The 19,838-nt window shown below is 40.8% G+C and overlaps 1 protein-coding gene across 2 annotated transcripts in view; it reads left to right on the top strand.

Moving 5' to 3' along the window:
- LOC121561931 (ras/Rap GTPase-activating protein SynGAP-like) overlaps positions 1-14,133 on the top strand; it is a 131,330-nt gene extending 117,197 nt beyond the window's left edge. For both annotated transcript variants that reach the window (XM_045215154.1, XM_041874355.2), the window contains one exon: positions 10,881-14,133. In XM_045215154.1, coding sequence (XP_045071089.1) covers positions 10,881-11,306 — 426 coding nt within the window. In that variant the 3' untranslated portion in view covers positions 11,307-14,133. The remainder of the gene's footprint in view (positions 1-10,880) is intronic.
- The last annotated feature ends 5,705 nt before the right edge of the window (positions 14,134-19,838 follow it).

Here is a 19,838-nt window from a genome sequence, read left to right as displayed (position 1 = left end):
GAGCGGTGTGAACAGACAGGGTATCCCGCTATGTCCCAGATAAGAATGCAGCTGAATGCAGCACCCCTGCAAGGCGTCGAACGGTCAGGGCTTCAGCCACGCTTTCTCAAGTGAGCAGTGAACCAATGCGTCTCTCCTGTTATTACTCCATTCAGTACACAGCTCCCGCAGAGAGGGAGAGAGAGGGTGAGGAAGAGGAAGAGGGAGGGAGAGGGAGAGATTAGCCAGAAAGGCTTAGAGACTGCAGTTGAAAGGGGGTAAATCCATCCAGCGATGCGTGGCGTTGCGTTCAGTTGCCAGACAAGAAGCAGACCAAAGAGGTTTGTGCTCGCGCTTGTTCCACTCAGTCGACCGTGGCCAGTCTGTGCTTGACATGTAGTTGAGGGGAGTGTCATGGTAGACTTGGCCTCCAGCCTCACACAGCATTGGGATCGGAATCTATAGGTCCTTTCTGAGGGCTGAGAGATGCAGTTTAAGTAGCTCTTCCCAAGTGGTCATAGGAGCGTTCATGGCTGGGCATCCATCTTGACATTGGTTTTGTTTCCAAGCTGAAATAGGCAGATTTGCTATCCAACATGAAGCTGTTTGGGTCTCTTCCTTTGTTTGGTGTCTCTTCCTAGACACAGTATCAAATCACAGCAGTCCAACATGGAACTTCTGGTGCCATTTATTATTTCCATGTCATGCTTCCACCCAGGTTTTTGCTCTCATGGTAATTGTCCATTGTCATGCATGAGCCTCATTTGTCTATGCAACCAGGCAAACCTTTCTGTGTATCTCCATTGTTCTGAAGGTTATAGTCAAGAAGACTATAAAAGGAAGCCATAAATTGTTGTGGACCAATTGTTTGTGTACCATCACATGCTCAGTGTACATCATTTCCATCATGGCTATGCCCAAGCAGAGGATGTCGGCATGTTTTAATGATTGCGTTTCCAATATCTGTCATTATTCGCAGTGAGCTGGCTACCATAAAATCACTTGTCCATCGCCATGGCAGCAACAGGTGTTTAGTGCTAGGTGTCTAGGTGGGGGTGTTGGTGACTCATAGGGTTCATGTTCACGTCATCTTTATTATCCCAACAGTGGGCAGGCAGTTCACTCGGCTTTCAGCTTTACGTGTGCAATTTGTGGATTTATATTCCTATAGCATTATGTTTGATCACTCTGTTGTCACAGAGAAAATTCCTGTTCAGCAGGAAATGCAAACTTGTTTGTATTTGAGGGTTAAAAAGGCTTCTAAAGTTTGTAATTTCCACTTTAAAATGTTTGACTTGATTTGCCTTAATGAAAAATGTATCAACCCCTACAAACATATCCATTAATTATTATCCACATTCCTGTTTGTGCAGGATAATTTTTCTGCTGTGAGAAACTGTTCAAATTAAGATATTACACCTGTAGGCAGCAACTAGTGGTATCACTATTAAAGGTACAGTAGATCAACCTGTCCTTGTAACGACTTATCACAAATAAATCATTCTTTGGATGTTGTACATATCCTCTCAAACTTAATGTTATATGTTCCATGCATCATTGTGAATATAATGCATGTCTCACTTTACATGGTTATCCCTATCACATCAGTTATCTACTGTCTTTATAACCTTGTATGTGTTTAAGTGTGTTATGTATGATTCAAACTTTTTTACATGTGTATCCATTTGTTTATATTGTTTAACTCTGTTTTTTAATACTCTTTTTCTCTTTGTTGCAGTAATAGTGGTGTTTATTACTTTTGCCAATGATTACTGCATGTTTAGCAGTAGTAGCATGACCCTTTGCCTCAACTTCTAACCCCTCAGCTTCAGAAGAGATCAGAAATACTATTTTTCTTGACAATACTTTACAGTCTTTGGATCAATTAATGACATTTGGACTAATTTAAAATGCAGCTATCTTTACTGCTAAACCAAATCAGTGGCCTTGTTGTTAGAGTGTCCGCCCTAAGATTGGAAGGTTGGGAGTTCAATCCCTGGCCGAGTCAGACTAAAAACGGGACCCAATGCGTCTCTGCTTGGCTCAGCATTAAGGAGATAGGTTGAGGGCTAAGGCCCTGCGATAGACTAGCATCCTGTCCAGGGGGTGTACTTGTACATCAAGCTGCCTCATGTTCTGGCTTGCACAAGATGGCTACTTACCATATTTACTGCTGTATGTGTGTACCAACAACCTTGGTTTGCTTCCTCAGCATGTTGACATTTTGGGCCCTCTTGTGCTTTCAGGCTGCTGGGTTTGTGTTGGCGCGAATGTGGTGTGCCTGTGTGTGTACAGTTTGTGTGTGTCTTGTGGGCGTTGAGTATCCCTAATGCTCCTCAACACCCAACTTCTACCTTTTACTTTCTTCAGTGCACACATGCCTCTCCTAGCCTCTCCTCTCCTCCTTTTCTCTATCGTTCCTCTCCTCTTCTCCTGTGTTGATGAGATACGGTGATTTCTCTTAGGGGAGGCGCCAATCCATCCTAGTGCAGCCCCGTCTCGCACCCGTCCCACCCCGAGTACAAAGGTAATAAACCAACCAGCATACACTTCAGTGGTACTGCCTCTCTCCATCCATACATTCTGCCTCTTCACTTTGATTCCTCCACTGTACTGTGTGTGCGTCACTGTCCGTATGCAGCACCAACAGAAGCACTGACTGACTTACACAGACATGTCTTATACAGGCAATCACATGTCTTATAAACAGCAATATTTCAGCTCAGTTATATTTTTTCTTTCTTTCTTTACCTATTGTTCACATTATTTTGGTTATTTTGATTTTGCCAACAGCAATTTGAATAATGTCGAGCTTTACTGTAAAATAAAATAATTGAACGCTTGAGCTGAAATATCAACCTCAGGGGTAGACATAACATAGTAAACAAAAATCCGGGACACTCATATTAGTATGAAATGTTACGTTTGGTATGGTATGTATTCATCTGTGGATGTCCATCATCCAGTTCGTATGATATGTTACCATTCGTAAAATATGTTACAAATTTGCAATACGTATGATATGTTAAGAATTCCAATTTGTTGTGGCTAACGTTAAGTAGGTGGCTAGGTGGCTAATGCTAACGTTAGCTAGGTGGCTAATGTTAGCTAGGCTAGGGGTTAGGGGTTAAGGTTAAGGTTAGGAGTTAGGTTAAAGGGCTAGTGGAAGGGTTAGCTAACATGCAAGTAGTTGCAAAGTAGCTATACGCTCACCCATCCACCCAGACCAACCACCCTCCTTTAATTATTACCTTAAGTAAACTTCGGTCTTATGTAACCATACCAAACGTAACATACCATACGAATTACTATGTTACGTCTAGTCTTTGAGACCAGGCTGGAAATATTTACTTGGAATTCTCCAAACCTTCCAAATGTTTACCAAGTTTACATATACAGTGTCGCACTATATATTGGACATTTGGATGTATGTATTGTACACATACTGTATACATTAATGAATGTGACTCTTACACCACTCAGACAAATATGCCAACATTATTTGCACAAATTCAGTCATATATGGAGACTTCCTAAATGTGTAACTCTTTGCATTAGGTAAATTGCTTACTCTCTGAATTCAAACCATAAAACTCCATCATCAATGGTAGAATTCCTGACCGAAATGCAGCAAAATGTACGAATATTCAGCTGTTTAATTCAGTGTTCCATTTCAATGCTCCACTATTATCAAATGTTGGCATTTGCAAAACCTTGCAACTCCTTCATCCTTCTTCACATCCTTCATCCTTGTTCATCCCTCCACTACTTTTTCTTTAAATTTCCCTGTGTTGTTTTGGGATGAGAAGCAAACTGTTTGATCAGAATATTGATGGTAGTAATATGTACTTAGGGCTAGATTCAATCAGATTAACGGTTGTTTTGGCGGTGTCGGAGGTGGAACTGCGTTAGGGTTGTCAAATCCACAAGCGGCAAAAAAAACACATCCAACGTAATCCGACATATCCCATGCAGCCGCGTTAGAAGTTTATGCATCCGCGTTACCAATCAAACACTCAAATTAGATTGATAGGCTATAAATCTCCCTCATCCAAATAAACATGCATTAGCCTAACATCAATGGATTGACATTCGAGAGTCATTATTTCTAACATCAATAGAGCCTACAATTTCTAGCGCCGTTTTGAACTTCTAACGTGGTAGGGATAAAAAGGAAGGGAGTGGTTTGTGACAGACAAGAGCAGCCGCTCACCGATATGTCAGCTCATGAACGTCTAACGCGGTAGGGATAATAAGGAAGGGAGTGGTTTGTGACAGACAAGAGCAGCCGCTCACCGATATGTCAGCTCATGAACGTCTAACGCGGTAGGGATAATAAAACATTTGCTATGCGGATGTCGGCCAGTGCTGGTTATCAATGGTTAATGCTCGATCTGATTGAATCCAGGCCTTAGTTAGTTCTAGTTATGACAAAAAGCTTGACAATTCACAGATTCTCTATCAGGTACACTTACAAAAACGGATGGCTCTGCTGCAGTAATACATATAAGTACGCCCAATTCTAAGAACCAATATCAACAAGGTAACTGACTACATCCATATACAACAATACCCCTGCTCAAATCAACACAATCTCACCTACACACTGCACGTGTCTCACAGAGGAACACGTTACAGTGGGTCATCAACATATCCATTCAATTTGACTCATCTCCCCTCCCACCACTCCCCAAAATAAATGACGGGAATTATGGGAAATCTCCGTATCTGACACAATCCTTCCCTGAAAATTAACAACTGGTGTGCATATACAGTGGGGAGAACAAGTATTTGATACACTGCCGATTTAGCAGGTTTTCCTACTTACAAAGCATGTAGAGGTCTGTAATTTTTATCATAGGTACACTTCAAATGTGAGAGACGGAATCTAAAACAAAAATCCAGAAAATCACATTGTATGATTTTTAAGTAATACATTTGCATTTTTTTGCATGACATAAGTATTTGATACATCAGAAAAGCAGAACTTAATATTTGGTACAGAAACCTTTGTTTGCAATTACAGAGATCATACGTTTCCTGTAGGTCTTGACCAGGTTTGCACACACTGCAGCAGGGATTTTGGCCCACTCCTCCATACAGACCTTCTCCAGATCCTTCAGGTTTTGGGGCTGTCGCTAGGCAATACGGACTTTCAGCTCCCTCCAAAGATTTTCTATTGGGTTCAGGTCTGGAGACTGGCTAGGCCACTCCAGGACCTTGAGATGCTTCTTACGGAGCCACTCCTTAGTTGCCCTGGCTGTGTGTTTCGGGTCGTTGTCATGCTGGAAGACCCAGCCACGACCCATCTTCAATGCTCTTACTGAGGGAAGGAGGTTGTTGGCCAAGATCTCGCGATACATGGCCCCATCCATCCTCCCCTCAATACGGTGCAGTCGTCCTGTCCCCTTTGCAGAAAAGCATCCCCAAAGAATGATGTTTCCACCTCCATGCTTCACAGTTGGGATGGTGTTCTTGGGGTTGTACTCATCCTTCTTCTTCCTCCAAACACGGCGAGTGGAGTTTAGACCAAAAAGCTCTATTTTTGTCTCATCAGACCACATGACCTTCTCCCATTCCTCCTCTGGATCATCCAGATGGTCATTGGCAAACTTCAGACGGGCCTGGACATGCGCTGGCTTGAGCAGGGGGACCTTGCGTGCGCTGCAGGATTTTAATCCATGACGGCGTAGTGTGTTACTAATGGTTTTCTTTGAGACTGTGGTCCCAGCTCTCTTCAGGTCATTGACCAGGTCCTGCCGTGTAGTTCTGGGCTGATCCCTCACCTTCCTCATGATCATTGATGCCCCACAAGGTGAGATCTTACATGGAGCCCCAGACCGAGGGTGATTGACTGTCATCTTGAACTTCTTCCATTTTCTAATAATTGCGCCAACAGTTGTTGCCTTCTCACCAAGCTGCTTGCCTATTGTCCTGTAGCCCATCCCAGCCTTGTGCAGGTCTACAATTTTATCCCTGATGTCCTTACACAGCTCTCTGGTCTTGGCCATTGTGGAGAGGTTGGAGTCTGTTTGATTGAGTGTGTGGACAGGTGTCTTTTATACAGGTAACGAGTTCAAACAGGTGCAGTTAATACAGGTAATGAGTGGAGAACAGGAGGGCTTCTTAAAGAAAAACTAACAGGTCTGTGAGAGCCGGAATTCTTACTGGTTGGTAGGTGATCAAATACTTATGTCATGCAATAAAATGCAAATTAATTACTTAAAAATTATACAATGTGATTTTCTGGATTTTTGTTTTAGATTCCATCTCTCACAGTTGAAGTGTACCTATGATAAAAATGACAGACCTCTACATGCTTTGTAAGTAGGAAAACCTGCAAAATCGGCAGTGTATCAAATACTTGTTCTCCCCACTGTATGTCAATGTGTGTGTTTCTTTGAGAGTGTGTTTATATATTCCTGTGTGTATGTGTACTGTATGTATATGGCACCTGAGCACATAAGATCCAATGTTCATGTATTGTCATTGTGAGTTTGATCAAGTGTGTCGCCAGTACTGTATTATTGTTATTTTTGCTCTGGGTCATACATGGAGAGTTGTCTAGTGTCCTTTATATGTATGTCAGTCATATACTACTGTTATGGAATACTTGGTTGGTTTGTACGTCTAATTTCCACAATGATATGCCTAGTTTGAAACAGCAATTTAGTGTTAATTTCCTATTTGTGTTGCTGGGTAAGAACATTTGAGAATTGCGTACCAAAGCATACTAACAATGCACTTAACATGGCACAATTCATCCACTATGTGTTGTGTTTTTGTCTACAATTTCCTAACTTTTATTAGTTGCAGCTTTTGTACAAACATAAACTCCAAGTTGTTCAAGTAAGCAAACTCTGCACATATGGATCTTTAACAGTGAGTGATGCACGTTTGTTAAGTTGATTGGATTGCTGCTTCTTTTATTGGCATAGGTTGGCTAGCTCGCAGCTAGCTAACTTTCTTATTATAAAATATTTACACCATTTTCTCAGTTGTATTGGCAGGTCTGGCTAAACTTGGATAAATAATGTGAAAGGGTTTGTAGTAATATTTGTAGAACTGGTTTGAAAGTAATCCAGCACTGGCAGAGAAATACCACTTGTTCCCCTTGTTTCCATACCACATTTCCTGTTACTGTTGCTAGCACCAAGTAGGGAATGGGATTAGCATGTATGCTAACAGTAATATCTGTTGAAATTGGTTGTCGCCGTGTGCTTTACAAGGTTCTGAGTGAGAAGAGAAAAGGTCTGCCAGTTCAATTCCACTTTTTGGAGGACTTTTTTTTTCTCCTTCTAGAGATGGAAACACCTGCTACACACAATGGACACACCCACCCTGATATTTAATGAAAACAAATGGCCTATTTCCGACTGATTTCTGTACTGGATGCAGATCATAAAACCCTCTTGAAATACCTTTTTCCTGTCTTTCCCTTCTCCAGTGCTTCGTTCACATCTTAAGACTTCATACTCCTTGGTACAATCATATGAATGGTCTTTAGTCTTTAGTCTTTGATGTTCAAAGAAGTTGTTGCACATTTGAGAAAATGTCTTGGTGTCGCAGTAGAGTAAATGTCAATTCAGATTCCTCTATTCGTGTAGAAAACGTTTAAATGATTCCACATTCCTGTTTTTGCCAGCACTTGGATACATTAGACACCATTTCCTCAATCTAACACAACCTACATCAGTGCCAATAACCCAGATATTTCTTTCCTAATGCTCCAACACAGACTGCATTGAATAGGACTGGACATGATGACTTGCACTCAGAGCTTGATTTAATTAATAACTGAAATCAATCTGGTATTTGCAATGACGTTATTCTGCGCCAATGTATGTAAGGATAGATAGCAAAACCAAACTTGGACTTATTCGCTTATCACAAATTCCAACCCAGTGCTTTACAGATTTGGTAAATGAATGAGCATCCATTGATAACTGGTCAATGGGTATGGGTTAGAAATTCTGATTGGTGGGTTAGACACAGTTTAGACTTTATTCAAGAGCTCTTGAATACTAGCTTCTTATTCAAGCGTTGTAGAACAGTATTTAGTCATTATGTTCTCCAATTCGCATCTAAAGTTCTAAGAATTACTGTAACACATCTGCATGTTAGACTATTATAATAATGCAATACTATAATATTATCATCTATAATGTTTTATTTTAAAGTACTTATACGATTCAATGAAGTGTAGGAATCAACCACACACCTGACAAAGGTACTAAGGTGCATGAAAAAAATATACTAAATTTCTGCACATTAATTGTGGTCTTAGCTAAGCTTTCGGTGAACGCTTTTTATTCTTTTTATTTCTTTTCTTATTTCGGTGAAAGTTTTGCTCTGACGAAGGTCAATTGACTGAAAGCTTAGCCAAAACCATGCTAAACCTGAGATGTGCATGGATTCTAATTTGCGTAAGATTAATGAAGGTAACACAATTGTATCAAGTTGTAGAGTCATAACCACTATTTGTGTCACCATGGTTTTCAAGCCTTTACTACAGTGCATTCGGAAAGTATTCAGACCCCTTGACTCTTTCCACATTTTGTTATGTTACAGCCTTATTTTAAAATGGATTAAATTGTTTTTTCCCCTCATCAATCTACACACAATAGCCCATAATGACAAAGCAAAAACAGGTTTTTAGAAATTGTAGCAAATTTATTACAAATAAAACACTGAAATATCACATTTACATAAGTATTCACACCCTTTACTCCATACATTAATGAAGCACCTTTGGCAGCAGTTACAGCCTTGAGTCCTCTTGGGTATGACGCTACAAGCTTGGCACACCTGTATTTGGAGAGTTTCTCCCATTCTTCTCTGCTGATCCTCTCAAGCTTTGTCAGGTTGGATGGGGAGAGTCGCTGCCCAGCTATTTTCAGGTCTCTCCAGAGATGTTAGATCGGATTCAAGTCCGGGCTCTGGCTGGGCCACTCAAGGACATTCAGAGACTTGTCCCGAAGCCACCCCTGCGTTGTCTTGGCTGTGTGCTTAAGGTCGTTGCCCTGTTGGAAGGTGAACCTTCACCCCAGTCTGAGGTCCTGAGCACTCTGGAGCAGGTTTTCATCAAGGATCTCTCAGTACTTTGCTCCGTTCATCTTTCCCTCGATCCTGACTAGTCTCCCAGTCCCTGCTGCTGAAAAACATCTGCACACCACGATGCTGCCATCACCATGCTTCACCGTAGGGATGGTGCAAGGTTTCCTCCGGACGTGACACTTGGTATTCAGGCCAAAGAGTTCAATCTTGGTTTCATCAGACCAGAGAATCTTGTTTCTCATGGTCTGAGTGTCATTAGGTGCCTTTTGCCAAACTCCAAGCGGGCCGTCGTGTGCCTTTTACTGAGGAGTGGCTTCCATCTCTGGCCACTCTACCATAAAGGCCTGATTGGTGGAGTGCTGCAGAGATGGTTGTCCTTCTGGAAGGTTCTCCCATCTCCACAGAGGAACTCTGGAGGTCTGGCAGAGTGACCATCGGGTTCTTGTTCACCTCCCTGACCAAGGCCCTTCTCTCCCGATTGCTCAGTTTGGCCGGGCGGCCAGCTCTAGGAAGAGTCTTGGTGGTTCCAAACTTATTCCATTTAAGAATGATGGAGGCCACTGTGTTCTTGGGGACTTTCAATGCAGCAGACATTTTTTGGTACCTTTCACAAGATCTGTGCCTTGACACAATCCTGTCTCGGAGCTCTATGGACAATTCCTTCGACCTCATGGCTTGGCTTTTGCTCTGACATGCACTGTCAACTGTGGGACCTTATATAGACAGGTGTGTGCCTTTCCAAATCCTGTCCATTCAATTGAATTTACCACAGGTGGACTCCAATCAAGTTGTAGAAACATCTCAAGGATGATCAATGGAAACAGGTTGCACCTGAGCTCAATTTCAAGTCTCATAGCAAAGGGTCTGAATACTTACATAAATAAGGTATTTCCATTTTTTTTGTTTTTATACATTTGCAAAAATTTCTAAAAACCTGTTTTCACTTTGTCATTATGGTGTAATGTGTGTAGATTAATGAGGAAAAACATTTATTTAATCCATTTTAGAATAAGGTTGTAACGTAACAAAATATGGAAAAAGTCAAGGGGTCTGAATACTTTCCAAATGCAATGTATATTACAAATTAGAATGTATAGCAATTCCTTGAAATGAATCTCATTGGCTAAGACTGACACAACTCTCATTCTACTTGACTGCTCGGACTCCTTTTGACACCCGTCCCTGACTAGTACCCCCTTCTAACTCAGCATCATATGAAGATCAAGACACTCTGACATGTTGGTCAACCCGAGATTGTAAATCCTTCCACCTTTTCTGTTTCTGACTGTATCCCCTCTCCTATGCTGTCCATCTTTATTGGTGTACCTCATACTTCTGCTCTGTAACTCATTTTCCTCTATTTCTCTTTCTCTGTTGTTCCTCCCATCCCTTGTCACTTATTTCTCTCTCTCCCTTACTCCCTTTGCTTACTCACATGATCATTTCTTTCTTTACCTCCTGCTTTGATCCTCTCCTATCGGGACCCTCATCACCCCACACTATTTCATCCATTCTTTTCTCTCTACATTCGTAACTGATTCACCTATTTACACTCTCCTCTACCTGTCTGTTTGTTCTTCACTGGTCTCCTTTGTTTATTTGATTATTCCTTGCTTGTTTATATCTCCCATACTCCTTCTCCTTCTATCCTCCCTGTTACCTTCTCTCTCCACATTTCCTGCTTCATATATGACTCTATATTGCCTCACTCTCTCTTTCCTGGATTGGCTGACTCCTTTACACCCTTGTCCATGCCACAAATCCCCCACTGAATGCCCCTTCTCCCACTCCCATCTCTCCCCTCTCCTACTCCTCTTCTCCCCTCCCTCTCTCTGTCTTGCTAGGGGGCCCAGCATTCCTCCCTGGGTTCAGCAGACCCCTGTGTGAATACTGAAGGTGGAAGAGGAGGAGGAGGAGGAGGAGAAGAAGGAGGAGAAAAAGACGGAGGGATGACAACTGATCCTGACCCTACTATCTCTTCCTCGGGCATCTCCTCCACCGGCTTGCCCCGGAATGAGAATGGAGTCCCCTCCTCACCCGTAGACCCTCCTCCTCCCCCCACTCCTCATCTCCACCCCAGTCCACCCCAAAATGGAGAGCTCCGTGGCAACCCAACATCCTGCCCAGTGACAAGCACGGAGGCAACTGAGAGCACTGCAACAGCAGGACTGGGCATAGAGGAGAGGGAGCAGGTCAAAAACAACACTAAACCAAATCAGAGAGAGAAGACACAAATAAAGAAATCTTGCCACATTTCCTTCCTTTTTTGAGGAGGATGAGATGACTGCAATCTTTCCCGTTTCTTTTATGTGTACTCAAACCAGAGAGAGAAGAAATGTTTTGGGGGGCATTGTACATTTAACTGTACAGTACGTTCAGCATTATCACACAAGACAACAAAAGGGCTTTCCAATGGACCTCATTTTCGTCATGCTCAAACTGGGCTTTGGTCAGTATCTGTCTTGCAGGACAAGATAATGATACCTTTTAGTTATCTTTGACATTGTGGGATCCTCATGTACTGTTTCAATCGATCAAACTATAGAGCCTATCATACACTGGTATAGGCCTAATCACCAAACCAATCGACTATGTGAGATTTTGATTTGTGTGTTTGTTTAATCATATAAAGACAGTAAGCAAACACTATATAACGTCTCACTCCCCAAAGACTTCTCAGTAGCCAATAGCATCCTGCTATATACATGCGTGTGGTATCCCATAATTCCATCGATAAAGGTTGAGTCATTTCCTGTCCTGAAAACTCCAGCTCTCAAATTTCATTGGTAGAGATGTGGTCATCTGGCTTTGTAGTTTGGTTTCCTTAGTGCCTTTGAGTGTATTTTAACAGGGTTTTCAAATAACAGGCGGAGATGATATTGACAGAATGATTATATTAACTAATGATGGTACATAAACAGTCTAATCAAGATCCAAAAATAACTATGCTGTTTGAAATGCAGACTAACTATAGAGTCCAGAACAAGCAGAATACGGTTTCATTTTTGGTATTTCACAGACAGGAAAGTGTGTGCTGTTTTCAAAAATGTGTAAATTAAGGGACTTCCCATTCGTGGACTCGTGCAATGTTTTCTCTTCTCAATCTCAGAACCTATGTGTGATCAACTGGTGCTACAGACACAAACAGTGCCATTTCCAAATCAAGTGTGTGTGTCATAGCACTGCCTCTCATGTTTCCCACTGTCTGTATGTCTGTCTCTCTCACTCTGTCTGTTATTGTCAAGGTAGCCTATTTATTTTATGTATTTGTCTATGTTTGTTTGTTATATGTGTGTGTCATGTCCCTATGTGTGCAATTGTTTAATGGAGTGGGAGCTGGGTCAAGTAGGGTGCTTAAACCAAATGAGACAATAACGAAGTTGTCAGGTAAAAAGTTTACCAGCTATTTTAAGTGGTTGAAAATATAAAAGGGATACTATTTTGGACCTTCAGTGTCCAGGTATATGACGTAGTCATTTGTAACACCTGGTACACTTCCAGCATTTTTGTCATGGCTTTTTCTGTTTAGTACCACGTAAACTATTTATTTTATTCTTATTTGGGGGTAGCCAGTTAAGTGCCTGGATCTCAGATAATGACATTTTGGCCAGTAGTCAAACAGTGCTCAGCCAAATTTGTATGTGGCATAGACTTTCTTTATGTCGTTTCGAGGGACTATTTTAAGTTAACGTACCATTCAACTGAGCATGATGAATGCTAATGTAACAAAATGTTGACGAAACAAAGAAATTGTTTGGGACATCGTTAGTAAAGAGTATTTCAAATCTAAAACATGTTACACAGTGCACTAAAAGGAATTCATTGCTTTGTGTCAACTGTTCAGATATCACCAGTCATTGAATACTGTTATATTGTGTTGTCATGTCCTCTTGTTTTGTGTATAACCTGTCCATTGTAATATTTGTTTAGATGTGAATTTGGGTTTATTTTGGCCCTTTTAGATTCACACTGGTGGTGCTTTATAACTAGTTGGATAACTTTCCATACTCTGGCTTAGGGTCTCAAGTGAATCAACATGCTTCAGACAGTCCTGGTTTTGCAGAACCCAACATCACTCTTATTTAACTTTTTTATTTGATTAAGAGTCAATTTACTGAGGGCCAAATCCTAACTTGATTTATGTTTTTGCAGTTCTCCCATTGGCATCATGCTTTACGAGTAAGTCTTGAGTTTAACATGCAGATCTCAAGTTAGGATTCGGCACTTAGTGTATAGGGTCAAAATGCCTCCGCCAATGCTGTGTCGGCCAGTACTAGGGGATTAGCCATAACGTAGAGTGGGTGAGATTCAGAGATATGAGAGAGATTAAGCTATGAGTGTTGATTTAAAAGATAACCAAATGTGATTATTAATAGGGAGAGTTTGATGTAGTGTTAAGTCGGCTAATAGGGCTACCTTTCGAGTGCTGAAACATTCATATCAGTAATAAAATGGCTTTTAAAGCAGCTAGGGTTTTACATCTGCATTGAGTAAAGATATGGGACTATACAGGGTCACTGGTTGATATATGAGCATTGCCATTAATATACCTCAGAGACACAGAATTGAGAGACTCAGGTAAACAAGTAATTGCCTCAGAGCTGAACACAAACTGACAAAGAGATTAATCCAACTTTGGAGTGACTGCCATCAGATACGGTGGTTGGTCCATCTATTACAAGATCTGTCCCAATGGGCAAAAACTGGTTGAATCAATGTTGTTTCCACATCATTAAAAAAAAAGGCTAAATGTGATGACGTTATGGAATTTCATTAGGGACGTTAGGGAATTTAGTATTTTTTTCACCCAACTTTTAACCTAAATCCAATGACATGGTGACATGTTGTTGATTTCCCTTTAAATTCACTTTAGTTGACAACTCCACCAAATGTAAATCAAAACTAGATGTCGAAATGACGTCTGTGCCCAGTGGGATGGCTATGATTGGATAGCAACTCATCAAGCACGTCCCCGTTCCTTCTCTCTCTGTCTCCCTTTTCTCCCCATAGCCAGTCACGCAGCTTCGTGGAGGACAATCTGGAACCTAATTGGCTGAGGCAACACGGGCAGCCCGCATGGCCTGGCCATATATCAAGAGCGCTCTCTCGTGATGCGATTGGCTGACAAAGGGAGAAGTTGGGCCATTGGTCCAATTCTCCTGACCTAAAGGATAGTCCAGAGCCACAGCTGACCATGTAAGGATCTGCTGTGTTATTTACCCTACTTTACTTGGGCCCTCTCTCTCTGATTGGATGGCTGGACGATCTGTATTTGACGCTTGTGATTGGATATTTGATTATCTTTTAAAGACGTGCCAATCTCCAAAATGGTTTTGTTGGCTCATCAAGCATGTGAAGAACAGCGATGCAGATTAACATGATATACACCTTTTGGGATTGGGCAGTAAATGAATGAGAGAGGGAGAGCTACTGTGTGTAAGATGCATTTCAAAGGTGCTGTAATTTTTCTCTCCTTACATCTTTCTATGATCTCACAATTTGTTTCTTTCATTTTTCCTTCCTACCATTTTCTACAGTCCACCCACTATCTAACTCTTTCTCTTTCTATCTATTCTTAACCATTTTCAACCACCCACCTCAGTTGATTTTCACCACTTTTAGACTTTTTCTGTTCCTTTTCATATTTCCCATGGTTTCGGTTTGGTTCTTTCCTCTTTATCTCTATTAGTTTACATTTAAAGGAAACTAATTATGCACAGCCTATTACAAGTGAAACTGCTACAAAACAAAATATTGCTTCAATTAAAACTTGTAAAATGTAGACAATGCTATGATTTATATTTCTATAGTATTGCTTATTCTTACCGTAGTACTACAAAAACGATTCATTGGAAATCTTCCTGCGCAAATATTTATTTATTGATAATGACAAGACTCTAGTATCTAATGACAGTCCAGAAATGATCAATTTTATATCAACTGATTTTTCTTAAGACAATCTTATGGAACATTACCCTTTTGTGGAGAAAGATTGCCCTGGGATTGTGATGGATAAAAACACAAACTGTTGTTGTTTTACCTGCTCCCCTCACAATGATTTGCACGTTGCTGTGACCTGTACCCCTCCACTTCTCTCTTGTAATCCCTGGAAGAGAGATATGAGGATGGATGTTGATTTTCTACTTGACAATCGCTGTGGAGCTCTCCATTTACGGACGATATAGAACTCCTTGGAAGAGGACATCCTTACCATCACTTTTTTGTTTTCCTATTTCAGTCTCTGATGTAAGCTTAGTGGAGCAGAGGCGAGTTTATCATGTTTTTCCAGTGTAGTGGTGGTGAGACCGAATTCTGGAGGCAAGTTTCTGTATAACTTCCATTTGATTTCTTTGTATGGACTCCACAGACACAGAAGCTAAATAAAACCCTGTGCCCTCCTTCACTTCTGACCACTGAAAAATTACACATCAAAAGAGTGAGAGATTAGAGGTTAATACCTTTTAAGTGATTGAATGTGTGTGTATATACAGTGTGTGTACAGTTGTTGTGTATATACTGGATATGTGTGTATATATGGTATGTCTATGTGTATATACAGTTTGTTTGAATATGCAGGGTGTACAGTTTTTCCTCTATCCTCTAATCTCTCTCTCTCTCTCTTAAATTATGTGTTTTACTCCTCAAATAATACATGTTGGGGGATGGAGAGGTTCACACTGGAAATGAAGGACAGTGGTCTGGGAAGCACTTTCTGTGCAGACACTGACCAATCTGACACCTCTGAACACCTACACACCTAATTATGCCTCTCAAAACAACCTCTGGCTTGCACTCCTTTTCTCATCAACTGAGGCATTTTTTAAAATTCTATTTGGGTGACCAAGCAATGTTTGTACATATACAGTATATAGAATAACTAAGATAATATTTCCAGTGACCTCCATCTCCATTTCTTTGAATTCCTGTAACTATTATGATTCTTCCTTGTTATTTGATTTAAGTTTTACGTTTCTCTACATTAAATGTTTGCAATGGTTGTCATTCAGATTTATATATTTATCCAGACAACCCTTATCTAATCTTTCAAATTGAGTTCCCCGAACTCTGCCTCTCATATACCCCTCTGTCAGGCTGAACGTTTGGTTCAGATCACACTGTTACTTGTGAAGCAACTCTTCCATGCAAGTAACACCATGTTATTAGCCATTTCTTCAAGTTCCATTAAGTGTGCCTCCAACTCGCCAACCCTCCCTCACCCTTAAACTTTCAACCCTACAGGTCACTCATAGTCATACCCCTTGACAAGCCATAGTCCCCCAGCCCCTCTATTTTTGTTTTAAAAAGGACAGACATTCGGGGATTTGTGTATATTAATGGAAAGAGTGATATTGAAGAGTGTATTGCCATTGTACATGGATTTGTTATGAATGTGGATATTCTGATTATTTAATTATTATTGTAATAATGATTATGATTATTGCCACTTTGATTTTGTTGATTCATTCCTTTGATGCGGTCAATAACAATTCCTTCATTTCATTTTTGAATAAGCCGGAATTTATATTTTTCGGGTGGGTGAATCTTGGAGATAGAAATACTTAAATAAATGAATAATAAACAAATAATTAAATTCTTACATGAAGATGTGATATGCATTTTTTTTTAAATATAATTCCTACAGAACAGTCACCACAGTCAAAAATATCTTGCAACTCGTACTAGGCCTATTGGCCATTTAATGGTTTATGAGGCCTATTCTGGGGTCCATATCATGAGATATAGGTTACAGAAACATTATTAGATTATCACTGGACAACCAAAGGCGCAGTATGCCAGTCAGATCATAGTAGTCTACCTTACCTTAACCAATCATGTTTGCAAATATTATTTGCTGAGGCTGTTGGTGCATTTCATGTGAGATAAAAGTGAAGACTAGTCTTTTTACTAAGGCCTTCAGGAAATTGCAATAGGCTACTGTACAGTGCCTTCAGAAAGTATTCACACCCCTTGACTTTTTCCACAATTTGTTGTGTTACAGCCTGAATATAACATTTATTAAATTGATATTTTGTGTCACTGGCCTACACACAATACCCCAGAATGTCAAAGTGGAATTATGTCTTTAGAAATGTTTACAAATTAATGAAAAATGAAAAGTTGAAATGTCTTGAGTCAATAAGTATTCAACCCCTTTGTTGTGGCAAGCCTAAATACGTTCAGGAGTAAAAATGTGCTTAGCAAGTCACATAATAAGTTGCAATAATAGTGTTTAACATGATTATTTAGTGACTACCTCATCTCTGTACCCCACACATACAAATAATTATAAGATCCCTCAGTCTCTGCAGTGAATTTCAAACACAGATTCAACCAGAAGGACCAGGGATGTTTTCCAATGCCTCACAAAGTAGACGGGTAAAAATAAAAAAAGCAGACATTGAATTACCCTTTGAGCATGATGAAGTTATTATTAATTACTCTTTGGATGGTGTATCGATACACCCAGTCACTACAAAGATACAGTTGCCGGAGAGGAAGGAAACCACTCGGGGATATCACCATGAGGCCAATGGTGTCTTTAAAACAGTTACAGAGTTTAATAGCTGTGATAGGAGAAAACTGAGGATGGATCAACAACATTGTAGTCACTCCCACTGTTAGAAATTGCGTAATTCAAATCTGGTATTGGAATAAGAATCAAGAGATCTTCAATCCAAGCTTAATTTATTATATGCAAAATGTATGTATGATAAGTATGAAGGTTCGTATATACGGGTCCACTGAAATACCATGCAGGGCACTCAGAGAACTGATCCATTGTTCTAAGTTCTTCTTCAAATACTCTGACAGAAAGCCTCCACCTCTTCTGTTGGCCAACCAGAGCAAAGGACTGAGTGTGGTCCAGACTCCACTCAGCCAATCCATTGGTGCACGGGGTTAGTCCCACCCCTTGGCGCTTCACCGTTCCCAGGCATAAGTTGCTATCATAATAACCTGTGAGTCAGCACCCAAAGACACCATTCCACTGTACTCCATGTACCCACGTTCAAGGACGGTTTAACAGACAACAAAGAGAGAGTGTTCGTATCTGTGAGAAATACAAGTCTTATCTCATCCTAGCCCCTAACGTTTCCCCACATGAATCACAGCCTGCTATGTGAAACAATCCATATCAGTACAGTTCAAACCTATGCTCTCATTAATGCATTCCTTCCCAGCTATTCATCACATACAGATCCAATTATGAGAAAAATAGAACCCAACAATCCCCCCTTTTGACGCCCTCTAGGGTGTCACTCATTAAAATACAATACAAACAAAAAGAAACACTTTTATTAATAGACAATTTGATAATAAAAGGCCTTCAGTCCTTCCATCTACACCCAACTTGCAAACGGTTGGCTACAAGTCACCCAGGCACTTCAAACCTTCACATAAGGAAAGACAAACATTCCCAATGGTTAACTTGATTAATAAAGCATAAAACACAGGATTAATAGAACACAAAACATAAGATTATTAAAACATAAACACCAACAGGGGAAGTAAAGAGTGTCACTCCACCAAGCCTGGTAGGTCATATCCTTCATTCCTTAGGTCGAGTCCGGGATTGGGCCGTATCTCACCATCTGTTTGGAAACCACCTTCTCCATCTCCTTTTCTCACCAACCCTCAGACACAGGAAATAAGACAACATCCACAAAGAACAAGTATACCCATAGAAGCTATAACTTCACCCAGAATAGTCACAACAATAGTTTTCCATTTACCAAATATGTTATCAAACCAACCGTTTATGGAGCTATCAATACCAGAGTTCTCAACCAGTTCGTTCGCCAGCGTGGTGAGTCCCTGAGCGCTTTGGTCATGGACCCGTCCGGTGCTGTGTTGTTTGGGGATGAAAGTACAGCACATAGATCCAAACAGAACACAAACCCCGTCCCGCTCAGCCACAAGCATATCTAAAGCTATTCTATTCTGCCATGTCATTAAGCTAGTTGCCGCTGTCTGCTCAGCTAATCCCTTTATTGCATCACGAGTGTGGTTTATAAATCTTTATAATTTATCCAATCTACGTTTTTATTAATTGTTGACCACCAGAAAATACTTAATTCAAACCCAGCTACGATCTGATTCCTAGCTTTGAATTGTTCTGGAACCCTCTGAGGTACTCCTATCCCATCAATATATATATCCTTTCATCAAAGGATCCCGGGAGGAGGTCCTACTTTCTATGTGACAACTCACCAGTCTCTGACACGTTTGATTGTTTACATATGTAGGTGAGTTCACAATCAGTTATCACCACACATCCATCAGATGTCAGCACGGGCCTGGTTTTGGTTCCTAAAATCCTCTGGCTGCAACAAAGAGGAGAGAGGATTAGTCATGGTCTCTTTTAGTTGTGACATTCTCTGTGTGGGAGCAGGAGCTAAGATGCCTTACCCTGTCTCCTATCTTATTAGTCCTAGAAAAAACAATAAGAATCCCCTGTGACTTCAAATTGAGGCAACCCAGGTCGGGATGACTTTGTTATCGGGGGATACAGATAGTGCAAGTTACCATAAGACTCTTTCACCACATTCCCAGGTGGCTTGCATGGAGGATAAACCTGACAGAGAGTCAAAGCCTGTCAAGGTGAGCGGAGTAGTTGTTAACCTTGGTTTGGCTGTCCTACAGGCATAACAGTCCTCTTTAGACCGTATAGCTGAATCCATTCCAACCACAGGTTAAAATCTATTTACTCCGTCTCCATCTGTACTACTTCCTTCAGGTCTATAGTTTGCACTGTCTCACTACCTCCCTCAGAGAGGGTTTACTCTATAGGGTGCCCCAGTTGA

The sequence above is a fragment of the Coregonus clupeaformis genome, unplaced genomic scaffold, assembly GCF_020615455.1.
Source record: "Coregonus clupeaformis isolate EN_2021a unplaced genomic scaffold, ASM2061545v1 scaf0377, whole genome shotgun sequence".
In the NCBI taxonomy this organism is placed as follows: Eukaryota; Metazoa; Chordata; class Actinopteri; order Salmoniformes; family Salmonidae; genus Coregonus; species Coregonus clupeaformis.
The sequence above is the reverse complement of the archived record's forward strand: the minus strand, read 5'-3'. Positions and strand labels throughout refer to the sequence as shown.